General features: G+C 45.1%; 1 protein-coding gene across 15 annotated transcripts in view; it reads right to left on the reverse strand.

Moving 5' to 3' along the window:
* The window catches only part of CADPS2 (calcium dependent secretion activator 2), a 520,508-nt gene that overhangs the window by 91,598 nt on the left and 408,918 nt on the right, over positions 1 to 19,992 (reverse strand). For 8 of the 15 annotated variants that reach the window (XM_075557705.1, XM_075557702.1, XM_075557700.1 and 5 more), the window contains 2 exons: positions 14,365 to 14,468; positions 4,039 to 4,195 (listed from right to left, as the gene is read on the reverse strand). In XM_075557705.1, the coding sequence (XP_075413820.1) occupies positions 4,039 to 4,195; positions 14,365 to 14,468 (261 nt within the window). Of the gene's footprint in view, positions 1 to 4,038; positions 4,196 to 12,099; positions 12,109 to 14,364; positions 14,469 to 19,992 lie in introns of all 15 variants that reach the window. The other 7 variants (XM_075557694.1, XM_075557701.1, XM_075557696.1 and 4 more) reach the window with 1 other exon arrangement.

Consider the following 19,992-nt stretch of genomic DNA (forward strand, 5'->3'; position numbering starts at 1 on the left):
GACCCTCCATTCCTGTTCAGCAACGTGCCTCCCTTCCAAGGATCGACCACCTTCAAGCTTTCTAGTCCTACCAACTCTGTCTACTTAAAGCTGCAATTAATTGGGATTTGGACCATTAACTATAATTAAGTCAGTGGGTCAAAAGCTGCCGTGTCATGGGAGCAATGTAGGGGAGACAAAAGCAGTAGAATTTCTTTGTGTTTCCGTACGCTTCACAAAATTACAATTTGGGAGCAACTAAGTCATTGAATTCACCAGATCGCTGTGTGAATAATTAGGGAATTTAAGAAACCACGCACATAATTACCCACAAGTTTCTGCGTTATCGTCAAGGATGACATTAATGGCTTGAAAAAGTATGTTTTACCCACTGCTGAGGTATGACGCAATGATCTTGGCTTTGGATAGTAACGTAGGTTTGGGATGAAAGTTTCCCCGTTCAACTTCAATTCCCCAGACCACACTGTACTCCCAACACCGAGAGGAAATTATGGCACTAGGGAACTTTTCGACTTAACTCCCCACATCGAGGAGCTGTTTTTCTCGGAAATAATTGATGTTTTCTAAAATTTCTTAATCGTGGCAACAGCAACACCCAAATCTAGACTCCTTCCCCAAACTGACAGCTCTCAAAAGAGATCAGGCAGAAATGTTTCGGTTTTGAGAGTCCTGCACCGAATGGAACAAAACAACAATTCTCTAGGCAATGCCCCTCAGGTGGCAGAAAGCAGGATAAACAGGGAAAACCCTTTTGAAGGAAATGTTTACAAGCATCTCTGAACATGACATTTCTGCTGTCCTGGCCCTGTTCTCCTGAAATAATCCAGATTTGCTGAGCTCTCTCCATAAAAATAAACACATTCCAATAAATTTGTGGTCGCAGAGGTTCCTCAGGAACACTTCTGAATAATCTACAAAATGTCCTGCTTCCTTCTATGAATAAATTATAGCATGTTAGCTAACAGTCTTCATTAACTGCTTGACGATGAGTGTTAGTAGCTGCATCTTTGAATAAGCCCCCGGGTGACCCCACATATGGCTGACTCATGAGTTTTCATGCAAATAGAAAAATAAGTATTAGAAATTACCCTACCCTGTTAATTCTCATTTGAGGACTTAATACATAATAATGTGCATTTATGCTCTGGCAGTGGATTTATTGTTAGACAGTTGTCTTTTAAGATAACATTAAACCTGATTTGTGGTTTCTTAGCTTGAACATGAATGGTGATGAGACACTAAGAAAAGAAAGTTCATTTAACATGTGCTAGCTGGCAGAAGAAAAACAAATCAGGCTCCCAAACTCGCTGGAGGCATGTTGCAGAGTGAATAACTCATGGATGGATATTGAGGATATTGAAGGGGGAGGGAGGGAGGTCCAGGACCTTGGGGAAGGCAAGCACTGTGGTTGAATCAGAAGTAGAAATTGCAGTTATGTCCCTTGGCTTTATAAAAGCCTCTTTTGGAAAGGAAATATAAATGGATGGAAGATTGAATAAGATGCCTTAAAGAATCATGATGGAACTTTTGAGAAATGAGTAATTATGATATTGTTTAGTTAGCATCTGTCCCATGGGAGGTGTTATCTGTTTCAATCTTCACCACTCAAGACATGCTTTTGTTGTGTGCAATCAAGTCCAAGTTCGTAGCTGCTTTATAGGACAGAGTGGAATTGACCCATAGGGGGACATTGCCACACCTTTCTCCCGTGGTGCAGTTGGTGTAACTTCCGATTAGTAGCAGATAACTTAACGAATGTGCTGCCAAGAAGTCCTATGGGTATGTTAATTACCCTTCCTTCATGGCTGAGGAAGCCCAAGCTTAGCCTGGTTAAGCTCTTGTCAAAGGACAACCAGTAAGTGACAGTGACAGACATAATATCAATATAACATAAATGTCTGGTATCAAGACCCATGCTGTCAGTTCCTGTCATCCAGTGCTCTCATCTTAGACCGGAGATTCTAACATGGTGTTGTTCTCAGAGAGTCTGCAGGGAATCCAATATTACACTCTGTTGTATATGTATGTGATTGTCTCCATAAAATCACAGTGGTTTTCTCAGATTCCAAGTGGCAAACAACCCAAGGAAGGTAAGAAACAACGAGGGGACCAGAATGGTGAACAAAACCACTACAATACTTAGAAAACAGATCCAAGTACAAACATGGACGTAGGCTTAAAACCCGGGCATAATGGCTACGCCTGGGCAGGAAAGGACAAGGGTGTTCACGCTTGGCATGTGTGAAGAGGATGCCTGGGGTTCTTGGGGACACATACCAGCTCTGAGCTGGGTGAGACAGCACAGAAGGAAGGCATCTTTCCCGAGGCTCTCAGTGAGATGAGGTACGCAGGTCACATCCCGAGCACCAAGTTCTCTACATCTTCTCAGAACGCAGCGTCACACTGTACCTCTGTAGTGACAGTGGCCCTGAGCAATGAAGGGGCGTCTATTCAGAGGGTGACAATATGAACGGCAATGGGCTTGAATAGCCGGCCAGGTGAGGCAGAGCTGAAAGACCTGGGAATGTGGGTGGCAGAAGAAGGCTGCTGCATTGATGGACAGAGAGGTGGAACTGAAGGTAAGGAAGAGGCAGAGTTAACTTGGACTACACTGGGAAGAATTTTAGAGAGTAGAAAACTAGCAACCCCATGACCACAACAAGGGTTGAGGCAAAACTCTTTGGTTACTAAAGTAGTGCCTATTGGATAGGTTTAAAAAGAAAAAGACCCTGGAATCTGTATGTTAAAAATTTCCCCAATAATCCTGCTGTAAAACTGTATTGGTTGCTGGAACAAAAGTTACCAGAATAGTTTAAAAAATAATGCATTAAGGGTAAACTTTATATTATCCTCAATTGGTAAATGGTGAATTATAAAACCTTCTACCCCCCAATTCACTGCAGTTGAGACCACTCTGAATCACAGTGATCGGAACCACAGCAACCTTATAGGACAGAGCCTCTGTGGGTTTGCAAGACTTTCAATGTTGACAGAAGCGGAAAGCTTCCTCTTCCTCAATCAGAGTGGCTGGTGGGTACGAGTGGCTGACCGCGTGGTTAACAAGCGGCCCAATGCATAACCACTATGCTACCAGGCCCATACCACCAAAACCCCACATTATTATTATTATATGCAGAAATCAAACCTCTCTGTGGCAAGAGCGTGCACTGGTAGCCTTAGCAAAGCATGATTCTAGAAGGATGATACATTTCTACTGAGTCTTTCTGAGATAAGTCCTCTTAAGTCCTTTAGAAAGGATGACCATTGAAGCTGATCTGCTGTGAGGATGTGGAGGTACAATGAGAAGGAAGTCTATGTTATCAGTGCTCAGGTGGGAGGGTTGGAATAAGAGGAGGCGCAGAAGTCAGCGAGCAGTGTGGAGACATCAATGTTCTTCTCCACACGCTGGCCTGATATCATCACGGTGGTGGAGCATTAACGTGGCCAGGCAAGTTGAGCTTTGTGCGGGATAATCAAAGTTCAAGGCAGAGGGAGAGAGGTGGTTTGCGGGGGGGTGGGGGGGTCCATGGTAAAAGAAAAAAAGAGAAGCAAGCAATTGCAAGCAAAGACACACACAAAATACCTCCCCAAACAAAGGCTGTTGCCATTGAGTTGAATTCAACTCAAAGTGACCCTAGAGGCTACCAGTTTTCTAAGACTGTACAATTTTTCCAGGAGCACCTCACCACATCTTTTGGTGGGTTTGAGCCACCAGGCTTTTGGCCAGCAGACCAACATTTAACTGTCAGGCCACCAAGGCTACTGGGCCAGTAGTCAAAAGCCAATCCAATCTCATGGTCATTGAAATGGTTTGAACTTTTACTGACCCTCTCCGGCAGAGTAGAGCTGCTCCTGTGGGTTTAAGAGTGAAGGACGCTTCATCTTTCTCCGAGGAACACTGTGGCGTTTGAACTGGTGACCCTGAAGTTAGTACCCCACTTGTAAGTCACTATACCACCAGGGTCAATTAATACACATCCCATATACCACGTCCTTGCCCCGACCCCTTTATATGGTAAAGACAATGCAAATGCTTACTGTCATTTCTCAGGAAATTATTAAGCAGTTGGAAAAGAGGAAAACTATCCCAGGAGTCTTGTGGTTGTGCCTCCAGTGCAGTGTTCATATCCACTGTGAAGAGAGCCCAAAATTTCTCTGCATGCTCAGCCAGTAAGTCAGGCCACCAGGCAAATGCCTGCACAAGGAGTAGGGGGGACATGAAATAGAAATAGACAGCTTGTTAGAGACAGCAAAACACCAAACAAACCCCAAAACCACAAAAACAGTGACACTCAAAAAACATTGAATAACCTGTTTCAGCTTCATAAAAAGTACCAGCAATAGGAGTGTGATATTTTTAATGGGTGAGGGGGAAAAAAGATCTATAGACATACGTGTTTTTCAGTAATAAAAATTTGGGTTTGATGAATAGAATATCGAACAAAATGGAACAAATACGTAAAATAGCACTTACTGCTTTACAAGAGAAATACTCACGTACGCTAAATCTAGAACATTTGAAAAATACATGAACCAAAACTAAAGGAAAAGAGAAAAATCCTCATACTGGATTATGAAGCTAGTGACTGTGACTGCTTCAGTCTATTTACTATTCATATTTCATTTTCTACATTTAGAAGCAGGAGACACCTGGCATTATGTATGCTATGCAATATTTAATTATTAACAATTCCTTAATACCCCCTTCTATAAACGTAGAATGTAATTCTCCTTCTACTAAAGTAGCTGTTTCCAGATTTTTGCCAGTGTCAATCTTAGTGTGTCTAAACACCTATTCACATAAATGTTTGAATATAATATTGACTACATTTTTGGATAAACACCTAGACAATTCTGGATTAAAGCACAGCAGAAGGTTCTTCAGAGACACTGGGTGGTACCAATGGCTAACATGCTACCCTGTTAGCCACAAGGCTAGAAGTTCAAGACCACTCAGATATGCCTCTCAGAAGAAAGGCCTGCTGATCCACCTCCCCAAAACCAGCCGTCGGAAACTCAGTGCAGCGCCGTCCGAGGCTGACACACGCGAGACTGCCATGAGTCAGATGGCTACTGACTCTGGAATAAGCTCTCTAGATGTTGCCAATTGTTCTCCAGAAAAATCATTTGGTTCTCTACTTTCTCCATCTATCCACCAACCCCTGCACATTAAAAAATATAAATCAGAACATAGTAGTTCCTAGCTCAAATGCTCTCTCTCTTTTTAAGCTTCTCAAATCACTCAGGTTGAAATCAAAGTCCTTCAGTGACGTAGAGAGCTCCACATGGCCTCCTGGCTCCAGGTCTCCCAAGCACAGAGGTGTCCCCTGACCCTCTGGTGCCAGATGGGCCACTCTAGAGAGCCCCTCTGACACCCGGCCACTTGATTTCCCTATTTACCCTTTGGTCCCCAGCTAGGTACTCTTTGGACCTCCCTGGCTTTTCATCACAGGGCTGGAGCTCTGCATCCAGCTCAGAGATGCTCGGAAGAAAGGCCTGCACGTCTATCTTCCCCAAACTACGCAGCACAGCCCTACTCTGACACACACGCCGTTTATTGACCCGACGGCAACTCACAGCTGCGGAAGAGGCTTTCAGTAATGGCAATATTGGTTTTTAAGAATCTCTGTGGTTTGGATGAGAGAAAATGCTTAGCTCTTGAGAGTAATGTACTGTTCTTCCAAGCAGTGTAGAGTTCTCTGGCTTTAAGATCAGTTTTCTTTCAAGTTTGCATTCATTAATTACAAACGAGTTTGAACTTTTCATTGTTGTTTTTTCCATGTTTTTTTTGTTTTGTTTTGTTGATGTTGTTCTTGTTTCTCAGGGCCACTTTGATCATTTCTTTTGTTGTTGTAAACTGCATTTTAGGCTGATTTTCCAGTTTTCTATTGAGTTGCTGTTGGTTATGATACCATTTCATAAACACTCAAAATCACACATCTCTGTGATTCAGCTAGTTGTGGTTTCTTCCCATTTGAAATTCTTGGTTAAGGGGAAAAACAAAACAAGATTCACCCCCCCTAGGGCTAGAGAAGTCTACATGTAATTTCAAGAGCTCTCTAGGAACATTTGAGATGCATGTTTGCACAACTTAATTTAGTTTCTTCGGAAACGAACTAGATTTCACACACAGCTCAAAGCAGAAGAACTGGGATTCGGACACAGAGTATTTTCTGAAATATGCTGGCCCTAAAATGGTGGACATTTGCAATGACAATGAGGAATGAGACCATAAAAAACAAAATCACTCCCAACAGAACAAATTAGTGGATGGTAAACAGAGGCACACCTTGGATGAGGGGACCGTGGTATAGTACAGATATTGGGGACATTTTGATGAGCGAGTTGAATTGCTCTGCCCATTCCTTATACAAATGTGGCCCCCAAACCCCTCTGTAAATGGTATGCTCTATGCCCGTTGAGCTTTTTGCCTCCACAAGCACTATTATCTCTGAATGCTTTTTTGGTTAAATGTTCCCTAACTAGGTCAAGGAAAAGCAATACCAGCTCACATCCCAACCCCCACTCCCAAGTAAAACCAAATTAAAACTAAAATAGCACACAGGATCCAAGCACACATCTGTTGCACCTATCTTTGGAGCTGACAGAGTAAGACGAAAAACAGAGTCCTCACTCTGTGCAGAGCAGGATAGAAAGCCTAGCAAGAATGCAGGTCTGCGGAGAGAGGCATTTTCAAAGTCTCACTTCCAGGTGTCAGTCAATACCTTTGCAAAGGTTAAAATTACAAAGATAACAGTCACGTTAGGCCAGGATTGTCTCAGGTCTCTGAAGCCTCCACAGCTCTTTTTAAAAGTTAACTTGAGAAGCAGAGCCATAGTGAGGCGCGATGTCAGATGGGCTGTATTGTGCTTTATAAAAATGGGTCCAGGGGGGCAAGATGCAGCCAGGAACTCTAGACTTTCATTACGTCTTGCAGGAGGGTATGATCATAACGCCTATTGCTTTTCTTCTGACGTGACTCCCGGGAAAGACAAGTCCATCTCTGATGAATGCCCATGGCTTCCCAGGGAGGACTAGAGAAACGTTGAGGGAATGCTGTCTTTGAAAATGAAAGCACACGTCTCAGGCTGATGTCCGGAGACACTCTGACCCTCCTTTTCTCACTACTCCATTGGGGGCAGTTGACTCACTTTGAGCTGTTGGTGATAAAAGAGTTTGTGTAATGTTCTTTGTCGGGCACCACTACATGGGAGAGGGCTGCGATTCAGTAACACGAAAGGTCTGAATTCATCTATAGCAGTGGGTCTCAACCTGTGCGTCGTGACTTCTTTAGGGGTCGAATGACCCTTTCACAGGGTCATTCATAACAGTAGCAAAATTACAGTGATGAAGTAGTAACAAAAATAATTTTATGGCTAGGGGGTCACCACACATGAGGAACTGTATGAAAGGGTTGCGGCATTCACAAAGTTGAGAACCACTGAGCTATAGGGTGTTGATCAAAACTTCTAATTTACTGGGTTCAAGTAATCCTGGCTTGAATGGTAGGCAGCAGGTGATGCGTGATTTGCTTAAGAGAAACACAGACAATGACATTTGATTGCAAGCCCGTTGCAATCAAAGCTAGATCTGTATCTGCCCCTTGTACAGTGAGAAGAATGTATGTGGCAGGTTGACTCTTCTGGGAGAGCCTACACCGATGACTGAGGTCTGTCAAAACAAACACTGAACCCCTGAGGAGTCGTGAGTTTTTGCACTTCAGCGATGAACCCTGGGTGACTGATCAAATCGGTTCCCTGGGTTGATTTCCATCTCCTCCTCTGCAAACAGGCAAGAACAGGACATGGCTTAGCTCCTCTAGGGTTGTTGTGAGAGTCAATGAATATGAAAATGTCTGTTGGACAGCTGTGATAAACTAATATCACTATCAGGAATTACAAAAACTCACTGAAATGCACCCAGATTCTATAGTGTGAGAGTTACGTGACATAAAAATAATAATCATGTCCTTGTGAATGAGAGGGAGTAGAGTGGAGACCCAAAGCCCATCCGTAGGCAATTGGAAATCCCCTTACAGAAGGGTTGCAGGGAGGAGATTAGCCAGTCAGGGTGCAGTATAGCACCGACGAAACATGCAACTTTACCCTAGCTCTTGAATGCTACCCCCCTCCAATATCATGACCCCAATCCTACCTTACAAATCTGGCTAGACCAGAGCATGTCCACAGGTACAGATAAGAGCTGGGAACACAGGGAATCCAGAACAGATAACCCCCTCAGGGCCAGTATTGAGAGTAGCCAAACCAGGAGGGTAAGGGGACGGTGTGGGGAGAAAGGGGGAACCAATCACAATGATTCCCTACCAGATGGGTGGACAAAAGAATAGTAGGAGACATCAGTCAGTGTAAGACATGAAAATTTTTTTAATAAATTATCAAGGGTTCATGAGGGAGGGAGGGAAAAAAATGAGAAGCTGATACCAAGGGCTCAAGTAGAATGAAAATATTTTGAAAATGATGATGGCAACAAATGTACAAATGTGCTTGACACAATGGATGATTATATGGATTGTGTGATAAGAGTTGCACAAGCCCCCAATAAAATGATTTAAAAAAATAATGTGCACCATGAATTGAATTTTTTTCTATGTGTCAAGTACTGTTGTAAAGACTTCAACTCTATTGTTTTATTGAATTCCCCAACAATCCTTTAAGGTAAGTAGTACCTCCCAGATATTAAACAGGTTACCCAAAGTCATATAGCTGGTAGGTAACAGAGATGATTTGAAACCAGGTCAGCTGGGTTAGAGTCTGGAAACCAAGCCCTGGACGTATTACCTGGCAGCCCTCTTTAAAAAGGAGAGGACTTTGGAATGTTCCTGGGGGAGCCCTTCCCACCATGAGCCCTTTGAAGGTTCCCTGATGATGCTTCTTCAGCTATCACTCCACTGTTCCTCCTCTAGCTTCGTCCCTGCCACTAGGATAGGCTGATTTCTCAGTCTTTTCTCATTTCTTGAGACTTCAGGCTTCCGATTACATCTACTCTCAAAATATAGTAAAACATTAACACAAACAAAGGGAAGCGATGACATCATTGATCAAAAACACAGCGACTGGTACTTTGTAATATATGATATGCTTCTTTTCTCCTGAAGACAAAAGTGATTTGTAATCCTACATTTTGTAGAGGATTCTGAAAGTCCTGTAGATAACTATGTGCATATGGAAGGGTATCTCCAGCCCCATCACACGCGCGCGTGTACACACACACACACACACACACACACACACACACACACACATACCTCACTAGAACCAGGCCGAGAGGGCACATTCTAGAAATATTCCAACTACTATGAGAAGTCAGTAGAATGGCCTGGAACCTTCAGGGGGACACTGAACTACTGTCCAACTAATCAGAAGTCTTTCTACACCTGATTTGATTCATGCAATTAATATTCTAATGAGGTTCTTAACGTAATATAAATATTGAAGTAACCAAATGAGTTGAGGACCTGGGAAGCCTTTAGAGCATGGGTTGCTATGTAATACTCCAAAAATTAGGGAATGACTTCGCAAATCTTCTTGGGAGGGCATTTATGCTCAGGAAGTTCTCTGAGAGTTGCTGCTACAACGCAATTCCACCTACTTTCTGGTCACCCACTTCCAAAGTGAGGGGCATTTCTTGGCCCCAGTCTAGGTTAACTCTTAGTCTACCCACTTAAAAGGCTTAAAAGTATTGGCTCACCTTCCTGGCCATACAGATAAAAATAATAGGTAACTAAGAATAGTCCAACCATTGAGATTATGGAAATATAGTTAACAGTAGAGATAAAAAAAAGGTCTTATATAACTGTGCATTAAGATGCTTCTCAAAGGGTAGCTAGGAGACAAGCCAGCCAGGGTGCAATGTAGTAACGATAAAACATACAATTTTCCTCTAGTTCTTGAATGCTTCCTTCCCACCCCCCCTCCCCCCATCATCACTATCATGATCCCAATTCCACCTTACAAATCCGGTTAGACCTAAGGATGTACACTGGTACAGATAGGAACTGGAAACACAGGGAATCCAGGACAGATGACCCGTTCTGGACCAGTGGTGAGAGTGGTGATACCGGGAGTGTGGAGGGAAGGTGGGGTAGAAAGGGGGAACCGATTACAAGAATCTATATATAGCCTCCTCCATGGGGGACAGACATGAGAAAAGTGGGTGAAGGGCGATGTCGAACAGTTTAAGGTATGACAAAATAATAATGATTTATAAATTATTAAGGGTTCATGAGGGAGGGGGGAAATGAGGAGCTGATGATACCAAGGGCTCAAGTAAAAGCAAATGTTTTGAGAATGATGATGGCAACAAATGTACAAATGTGCTTGATACAATGGATATATGTATGGAAGGTGATAAGAGTTGTACAAGTTCCCAATAAAATGATTAAAGTAAAAAAAGAGTGAAAGAAATGGGGGAGCGGAGTCAACCTTTCTCTTTATGTTAAAATCCACCATAACCTGGCTCAAGGACTGATGTTTGCAAGAGTGTATCCATGTGGCACCTCCCTCTTCTGGCTCTGTTGTAGACAGCAGCTTGGGATAGAGCCAGCTGAAGAGTGGGTGTGTCCAGCGCTTCCAGTGAACTGAGCGAGCGAGGTATCCGTTCAAAAGACCCAAACCCACTGCCATTGAGCTGATTTTGAGCCAATGTGAGCCTACAGGACAGAGTAGAACTTCCCCGGGGGGGGGGGGGAGGGAATCAAAGGCTGTAAATCTTTACAGAAGCGGACTGCCCCATCTTTCTTTATCTTGTAGAATGGCTGGCGGGTTCAACCCTGACTTTGTAATTTGACACGAGCACTTAATCACTGTGCCACCACATTACTCCCACAATGCCCTTCTTTAGTCACTACCCCAGTTACTACTCAGGTGGACACCATTACTTTTTAGGCCTGAAAATAAGATTTGGCTGCAATAAGAGGCAACCCAGTGCGGTGTTGTGTGAGCTGTGATCACCTTCACTGTGCTGCCTCAGTCCCCTGGCTGGTACCCCCAGTGCGCCATCCATGCTAGCAGAGCCCCAGGATGGCCCAAGGGAGACAGAGCCCAGCATTTCCATCCCAAACCAGGTGGCAGAACCGGAGCCAGGTGGCACTCTGTCCTTGTCTACTGAAATTGGAAGCGTTACTATGGTATCCAGGAAAGCGTTCTGGCCTGGAGGGTCGCTGAAGTCTTCTCTTAGCTATTAGCTAGCTGTGTACCTGGGGCAAGTCACTAGGATCTCATCGAAAGCCCGTGGCTTCCCCATCACACACCCCGACACCTGTGGGCTTCGTCGGTGTGAGTGGCCTCTGGGTGGACAGCTGTCAGAACTGGCAGGGTCTAGCCAGCTGGATGTGAGGTCAGTCTTCCTGATTGCCTGGCAAGGCACTTAAATGACCTTCCTGAGGAGAAAACGCAGAGATTCTGAAGACAAGCGTAGGAGGATAGAGTCAGCGGTCTTCTGTGGGAAGGCAGGACTGTCTTCGAAGTAGGTACTGTCAAAGACCTGAAGGGCATGAGACCTGCTGAACTAGGAAACTGCTAGCCGCTAGAGGCAACCCCGTGCCCTGGGAAGGAAACTGCCATCCTGGAGAGAAGTAGAGTGACAATAACAGGAGTTGGCCCGTGGGAGGCACTTGAGGCAGATACTTCAACCCCCACCCAAGGAGCAGAGCCTGGTGCTCTTGCATGGAGGACAGAAACTTCAGTGGGAGGACTAACAGCAGCCAAGGGCAGTCCGCCCATGCGGTCTGAAATCTGGGCAGCAACCAGCCTGATTCACTCCGCAGTATTGTTCAGAGAAAATATTAGACCTTGTGGTTCAGAAGAAGAAGTGGAAAAGCCACAAGCCAATCCCCACGTCCCCAATGCCCTGCAGTTCTATTGATTTAGCTGGCCAGGAGCCATGCGGCAGCGACCACCCAGTGACCACACGGCAGGTATGGCGAAGACTATCCTGAGCAAAGAGGTTCTGAGTCTTCGAAGTCCAGGGAAAGGCACCAAGTCAGCTTAAAATGAGTGAGAAGCAGTGTACGTAGAATGGATCCCATCTTACTGTCACAGAGGAGAATTACAGAAAAACAGTGGAAACAATTTTACCTACCTCTCTTCCCTGAAGGGGTCCAAGAGTTTGGAAGCATTGTGAAATGGGAAAAATGCCACAGGGTTACAAATTATTTCTTTAAAATGAGGTCCTTATAAGATACTGTGTCTCATTGTATGCTACTGTGATTTTTTTTAATGTTATAGCCATTCTGTTCAAGAATGTCAACTGTACTTTTGCAGACTAGCAAACGAGTGAGAGCTATGTTTGTCAGGGGCACTTCTGTGACGGTGTGGTATTCACAGCTTGTTGGGGTCACCGAGACGGTAGAACTGCCGCAGGTGAACTTTCAGAAGTGGCAGACCTCTCTCCTGCGATGCAGCTGGGGGGAGAGGGTGGGGCTCGAACTGCCAACCCTTGGGCTAGTGGTCAAACCATCTGTAATGCGTAGAGTACAGGGACATTAAGTGCTCCTTTTACAAAACTCTATAGGCCTATGCAGTGTACCCGCCTGGCTAAATTATAAAGTGTAATTGGATGACCAACCAGAACCTTTCTTTAACCCAAGAAGACCCAATACTCCGGTGGTAACATCTTTTAACAAAAGACAAAGACAAAACCTACATACACTTTAACATATAATCGTGTTCATTGTAACACAGCAGCGATACTAGCTTGCAGGGGATGGGGTGGGGCGCGCAACAACAAAACAACCTCCTGGGAATTCATTTCAAATCACTGAAGCAGCTGTTTCTTCAGTTTAAAATAAAATATCTATAACAAGTTCACACATGACAGATGCAAGGTAAAAGCTAGATTCCACAGTGTGAGCTAAAAGCAGATGTTTTGAATGATCATATTTATAACCAGATACAATCAATCTTAGTTACTTAGATTAAGGTTTTATGGATATACTTTTTTTTTCCCAAGGAGCGGTTTGAAATGTAGTTCCTATTGTTTCTTGAATTTCTGAGAACTAAGCTTCGTTCAATAATATTCTATGAATTCACCTGCAGCTGATTCCGGTTCATTGCAGGTGCTTCCTTTGGGATCAGAGGTTGTCAGAGCACCGGAATTCATCTGACCCACTTAATTATACATGTTTCTGCTATGCAAAGAATCCAAAACTCGTGTTTTTATAAAAAATAACCCTGGCTAGTAGAGTAAGACTATGAAGTCTGAGATTCAACAACTAGCCGGTAAAAATTTAGCCCAGGCTTCTAGTAAGGGCTAGTATATGATTATACTTTAAACAACGATAGACCATGTAGGTTTAATAAAGCTGTAAAGATGGAGTGAGAGACTAGAATCAGAAACCGCACGATTAGGCACATCTTCTCTGATTTTGCTGCTGCACGGTGTTACCTTGTCCTTCACCATCGTTTCCCAACTCAGGCGACTGGGGCATGGGGGCGAGCAAGGGATTTCCATCAGAAGGTGGGCTTTCTGTGTCACCTTTCTGTCTTACTAGTTGCTTGTCCTTGGAGCCGATCGCCCTCACACCCCCAGCCCCTGTCCCTGCCCTGGCACGTCAAGGTTTCACCCAGCGCTGCTATTGTTAGGAATAAAAATGATCACATTACACAAGAGGGTTCCAAAAAGTGTGTGGGAAAATGGACAGAAAAGATAAAGAACAACATTCCACGAGCTCATCAGTCTCTTTGTATAAGTGTGTATCCATAGTGAATTCTGTGAAAGCCTGTGTGTGTGTGTGTGTGTTAAAACCTATAAAGACGGTGACTTTCTATATACATTAAAACCTGGGAAAGCTGGAAACAGTGGAAGGCAGAGCCTGTCAGAGAAGGAGAATTCATGTATTTTCCACTAAATTGAGTAACAGGTCAGCCACAAGGCTCCTGGAAAAAACTTCACTGTCATCAGATCACTTACAACTCACAATGACCCTAGAGGACAGGATAGAGCTGTCCCTGTGGGTTTCCAAGACTAGAACTCTTTAGGGGAGTTGAAAGCTTCATCTTTCTCCCCAGGAGCTGCTGGTGGTTTCGAACCGCTGACCTTGCAGATAGTAGCCTAATGTGTAACCACGGAGCCACCAGGGCTCCCATGCAAAGAGTGCACCCTGCCAAAGGCATGGCGTGGGTGAGACCGGATAAAACAAGAGAGTCCTCCTGGGTCTCTGCTCTCGCAGGCTTCGCTGCACTTGCTTTGGAAGCATTCCAGTCGTTTCCATAGGTTCTCAGCTTTCTACAGGGACACGGCCAGCAGTGTATCAAAGACTCTACTCAAGCCCCCTCTTCCGGGCTGCTCCCCCCCGGGGAAAGCTAAGTCTCCCCGGCAGCAGTATCCCATCAAGAGAGCCGTCACCTCAGAGTGATGCTCTTCGTTCTGCTGTAAGACTTCGATGCACAGCTCGGCTAGACGGAGGGCCTCTTCTAGCTTTCGCGCGGGACTTGCTTGGTTCATGGTCTCTGTAGTGAAAAACAACAGCACAATAACATTACCTTGAAACCCAAAGCAAACTTCATTCCGAGAGCCCACGATGGGACCAGAATGTTGAGACAGAACAAGAGAGGATGCTTTGGAGAAATCAGAGATGCACGAAAGCCACATGAACCCATTCTTTCAAAACACAAAACCCAACCCAGCCCAGCTCCCCAGATTGCAGAAAGTGTCTCCCTCACAAAGCCGTCGCAGTGACCCGCAAGTGCTTTGCCATTTAACATATAAGAAATAACAGGTGCAAGCAGCATACTAGCTGCTCAATTTCTGCAACAAACATGTTATCATTCTGCTCAAGGTCAGGAACACAAAGAGCGCAGATACCACAGTCTTTTGCGTTCCTCTGCATTGTATTCTCCATACAATACCATTCTCGCCAGATGAGACATCCGTGGCATTCACAAAACCCAGGGTTCTTTTTGTTGCTATTTAAAATCCCAGCCTCAAATGTCTATAGTTCGTGTTGATCTTAAATTCAAAAAGTACAAAGTCACCCCAAACAACTCTGGCAGCCTGCAATTAACTGATCTCCTCCCTTCAGCTCCTGCCCACCTTCCTCCTCCAACAAGCACGGGGTGCTTCGCAGCTGAAGGTCCTTTTCAGCGTGAAGTAACAACTGCTATAGAAAAGGCCAAGCCCCACTGAGAGTAAGTGCAGCTACCTGAGATGCAGCACCAGAGAAGGCAAAGGAGATGGCGCGCACACTGGCAGCATTTGGTACCCTCTGAGGATGGTACATTTCAAATGTATACGTGGGAACCACCGGAGGCGGGGGGGAGGGTCCTGTTTAAATGTGGGTTTGGATTCAGTATCTCAGGGGTAGAAGGGTGAATTCTCGGCAGGGGGTGCAAGGGCTCCAAAGTCCCGCTTTCAAAGCTGAATGTGGAGAATAGAATTTCCAATAAGGACATTGCAGATACATATCCCCTTCGACTCTCAGGCTCGCTCCTTTTCTCCATCTAAGGAGATTGTACTTGGGACATGTTATCCTGATAGACCATTCCCTGCAGAAGGACTTCATGCCTGGTCAAGCTGAGGGGCAGGAAGATCTTGACAAGGTGGACAGACCCGGTGGCTGTAACAAGGGGCTCGGGCATAAGGACAATGGCGAGGGTGGTGCAGCACCAGGCAGTGCTTTCCTCTGCGGTCACAGTCACGAGGAGCCGGGACGGACTCTATGACACCTAGCAACCACAACTGGCACCAAAGAGTCCAATGCGCACAACCACAAAGAGGTTGTCAGGAAGAGCTCTTTCTTTGAAACCTAAGGAACCAGTTTTCTTTCGGTAGCAGATCCTGCATTCCCGCCCCCCCCCCACCCATGACACACACACACACACACACACACACACACTCTTCTCATTGAAATGTCTGCACTGAATGGGGAAGCGCCTTCTCCTTTGATCCTATTGTAATCCGTTCTCTCCACCGTCTGTCTGACAGTGCGCTCTCCTGTGGTGGCTGCCATGTGGCTAGGGTGCTGGACGCTGTACCATTGGTCTTTCAAACACCGTCAGGATCACGGGTGGTGGAAAGGTCACCATGGAGTTTCCAGACTGAAACAAGCAAGCCAGACTCCGGTGGTGTTCTTTCAAAGTTCAGCCTGATAGAATGATAGAAGATTAGTCCCTAGAAGGAAGGTCCTCAAGATGCACAGACCCTGTGGCTGCCACAATGAACTTGAACATATCCACGTGCCTGCAGATGGCTTAGACTTGCATACAGGGTCACTGGCCACTTGGTGTCAACTAACAACAAATTTGTTTCCAAGGACACACCCTGATGCAATGGAAGAGTCCATGATGTTTGGAGTGTGGGCACCCAACATTTATTACAGGCTTACTATGGAGGCAGGGCAAGGGAATATAGGTGAAGATTTGCACAAAGAACACGTGGAGCCCTAACATCATCTCATTCTGGGGACTACATTTCCCAGAACCCCCTGCTGCCCTAGGGGAGCCTTTAAAAAAGTTTGGGGTAACAAAAACTTGGCAAGACTGTAAATTCGTACGGAGGAGTCCACCTCATCTTACTCCTGAGAAATGATTGGGGGGTTCCAACCTCTGACCTTGTGGTTGGTCGCTCAGTATGTATCTGACTATGTCTCCTAAGCACATGATGTTTGGTCAAGTTGAGGGGCAGCATAGAAGAGGAAGGGCCTTCACGAGATGCACTGGCACAGTGGCTGCAGCAGAGGGCTCACACTGGACAATTATGAGGATGGCGCAGGAGGGGCAGTGTTTCCCTGTGCTGTAAAAAGGGTGGCTAGGTGTCAGAACTGACCTGTCAGCACCTACCACCAACAGCAACTGACATCAATGAGTACCACGTGTCACGAGCTGGTCAGACACCACAAAACTGAGCGCGCTTGTGGTGGACTTCCTGGGTGAAGTAAGGAGAAACGTAAGACAAGACGTTGATTGTAGACAACTCAGAATTCAAAGAATTGTAGCTGGAGGGAAGCTTAGACACAAGCGATCAAGTATTCCATTGGTTTCATAAACCTCGGTCCCGTCCTCACACAGGGGAGAGTCAGGTGGCTCAGGTTATTGCATTGCAGCCTGCTGTACTTGGGGGTAGCTCTACCTACTATTGTCTGCATCAGACAGAGAAAGCTGACAAGTTTGGAAACAAGGTAAAGCAAATGGACCAGTGATGCTGGGATGCAGGGGAGACTGCGGAACACAGATGCTTTGGGGTGGACCTTGGGGAAGTGTAAGCCTGGAGCACGCTCCCAAAACAACCTGAGTGAAAAGCGAAGGCTGCTCTAGAAAAAAGGCAAAGGTACCACAGGAGTGTAGGGTGCACTTCCAGTGGACGGTGATGAGGGCAATGGGTATAAACTTGAACCTGTAGGGTGAGCCTACCAAGTGTCAGGTAGTCGCTAGCACTGTCCATATTGATTCTCCTAACAACTGCAAGTTGTATGGTTTTATAATTCATATGCTCACAGGTGCTTGGATAGATGAAACACAACAGCTATGAAGTGGCAGAGGTGAGACTTGATCTTACTGGAGGTGTTTAACTGTACTTGCCTAGATTGGCAAACATTGATGAATGTTATGTTCCTAAATTATTATTATTTCCTCTAAATTATTACAGAAAAGTTTTGGAAAATTCTACTCAAAGTAATTTCCGACTCTCAAGAGGTTAGCATTTACCTTTACTAATTTCTCTATTTTTAGATTGGGGGTCTTAGACTGGAAGTTCTTAGGGTTTAAGGATCGACTTGGAGTGGGGTAGGGAGGTTCTTCAGCCTGTATAACTATATGCCCAGTTTCACGTGTAGTGGAAGTTTTGGAGGGAGAAGGATCGGGGCTTTTCACCTACAAAACCAAACAAATTCTGAAGCAGATGATCTCCAAGCTTCCTTCCAGCTAAGAGATTCTGAAGTTCCTATTAATTTAAGGCTCTGCCTTCTGGATAATACAGTTTTCACTGTGTTTGTATAAGCTTATGTCATGTGTTATTCAGAAGGAAAAGGAGCACAACAGTTTACCTTTTATTAGGGAAGAGCAAATTAATTTTCCTATATAGTACATGATTTGCTGAATCTTTACTACTATTTGCTGCTTAGGGATTCATGACCCCAATTTGCAAATTAGGAAAGAGGCGTAGGGGTTAAAAAGGATATCCAAAATGACACAGGAAGGCTGAGATGAGATTGAAAATCCTACCGCTGGTGTCATATAATGACTCGAGTTCTATTAATTTTCAGTTACCTGTAACAGGAGTTACATATATTATGGGTATGTATAATAAACATGAGAGGGCTGAAAAACATCCATTATCTTGCAGTTCAATTTTTCTACAAGCGTTTGGAAGTCTACACACACACACACACACACACACACACACTGTTACACGCTGCTGAGACCCTGACAGTTTCCAGCGTGACTCTATAGGACTGAGCAGAAGTGCCCTGTAAGGTTTAACAGGATATCCATAAGGCACCGTGTCTTTCTCCCACAGTACACTTGGTGGATTCGAACTGCCAATCTTCTTAGCAATTTAACTATGTTGCTACTCGGGCTATGTAAATCTACTTGAATAGCTAAAAGTTTGAGGAGTTTGAAAAGTCCCCATTTCTGTAGCCACCAGACTGTAATAACGGGGGGTGGAAATTACAGGGACCCCCAAGCACATTTCTGGTTCACTGGGATTGTGTCGAACCAGCTTTTACAGGTGTCATACACTCTGAGCACCCTTTGTTCCCAAGAAACTTAAAAGCCGTCAAAACCATTTTAGTCTTCCTAGATTAAATCTCCTGCAAGGACCGAAACTGTACTTGAGCATAATGACCACTCTCATACTTTTAATAAATAGTATTTTGATCAAGTACATGCCATCTCTGCTTATCCCCCATTTGATTACGGCCAAGAAGTTTAATGCATTTTCTAGTCACTCTCGATTAGCTCACAAGGTTATCAACAGCTCCATTAAAAATCTGAACACGGAATAGTTCAGAATTTTTCCTTAAAATGTTCTCTCTCTCTCTCTTTGGTTGTCGCAACCTTGCCACAGCGTCGCAGATGTCTCTAGATTCTTCAAGCTTCACACCCGGTTGCTGACTGTTGTAATACATTTCAAACAGTGACATTTAAAACAAATATGCCTACAGTAGCAAGGCTTCCCAGTGAATTTCAATGTGTCGCTCCTGGCGATGATCCCTTGCCTTGGTGGAACATTTCTTACTTTCCTATGATAACACTTCTTGCTCCCCAAAGCAACTCCTCTGGGGGATCCCTCTGCACTTCGGAGAAGTGAGCCCACTGTGAGAGAGGTGGGGAGGTGGAAAGGTGTAAGAGGGAGGGCTCCTTTGCTGGGGTAGCTTTCACTGGCCTCCACCTGCCTTAAGGGAGCCCTGTGCTCTCCCAGCCGACTCTCTTAAGTGCCTCCTTTCTTGCCACTTCCCGCCTAAGTCTCTTGCAGTGGAGGCACCGGTGAGCACGGCAAAGGCTGTAGCAGGTTTGGGCATAAGACTTGTCTAATCACGTCAGTTCGTAGACGACACATCTGACCATCATTAGTAGACCAGCGGCACCATCAATACAAGGGAGTTCAGTAATAAAGTCAGACAGGGAGCGGATGCAATGCTCTGAACTGACTAAGAACGAGGATGTGTCAGCAGGAGGCGATCAATTGCTAAGGAGGGTCTTCAGACTGGCATTCTCTTGGAGGGCATCCTGAGCTCAGGTGCCTTTAGGTCAGAGACAGAATCTGTGCAACTTGGAAGCTTCACCCTTTGCCCCTCTTCCCAAACAGGAAAGAGCTCACGATGGTGTTAGACGCAATAGTTCAATAGTCGCAGCCCATGCTGCGGGGTTCCCAGACTGTAACTTTCCAGGAGCAGAAGGCCTCGCCAGCTCCCCTTGGGGTGGTCAGTGATTTCGAACCACTGGCCTTGCAGATTGCAGCTCAGTGCGTAACTCCTATGCTAGCAGAGCTTCTCTGAAGGCCAGCGAAAATGAATTGACTAAGAGTCCCTGGATA

This window comes from Tenrec ecaudatus, chromosome 9 (genome assembly GCF_050624435.1).
Source record: "Tenrec ecaudatus isolate mTenEca1 chromosome 9, mTenEca1.hap1, whole genome shotgun sequence".
Classification (NCBI taxonomy): Eukaryota; Metazoa; Chordata; class Mammalia; order Afrosoricida; family Tenrecidae; genus Tenrec; species Tenrec ecaudatus.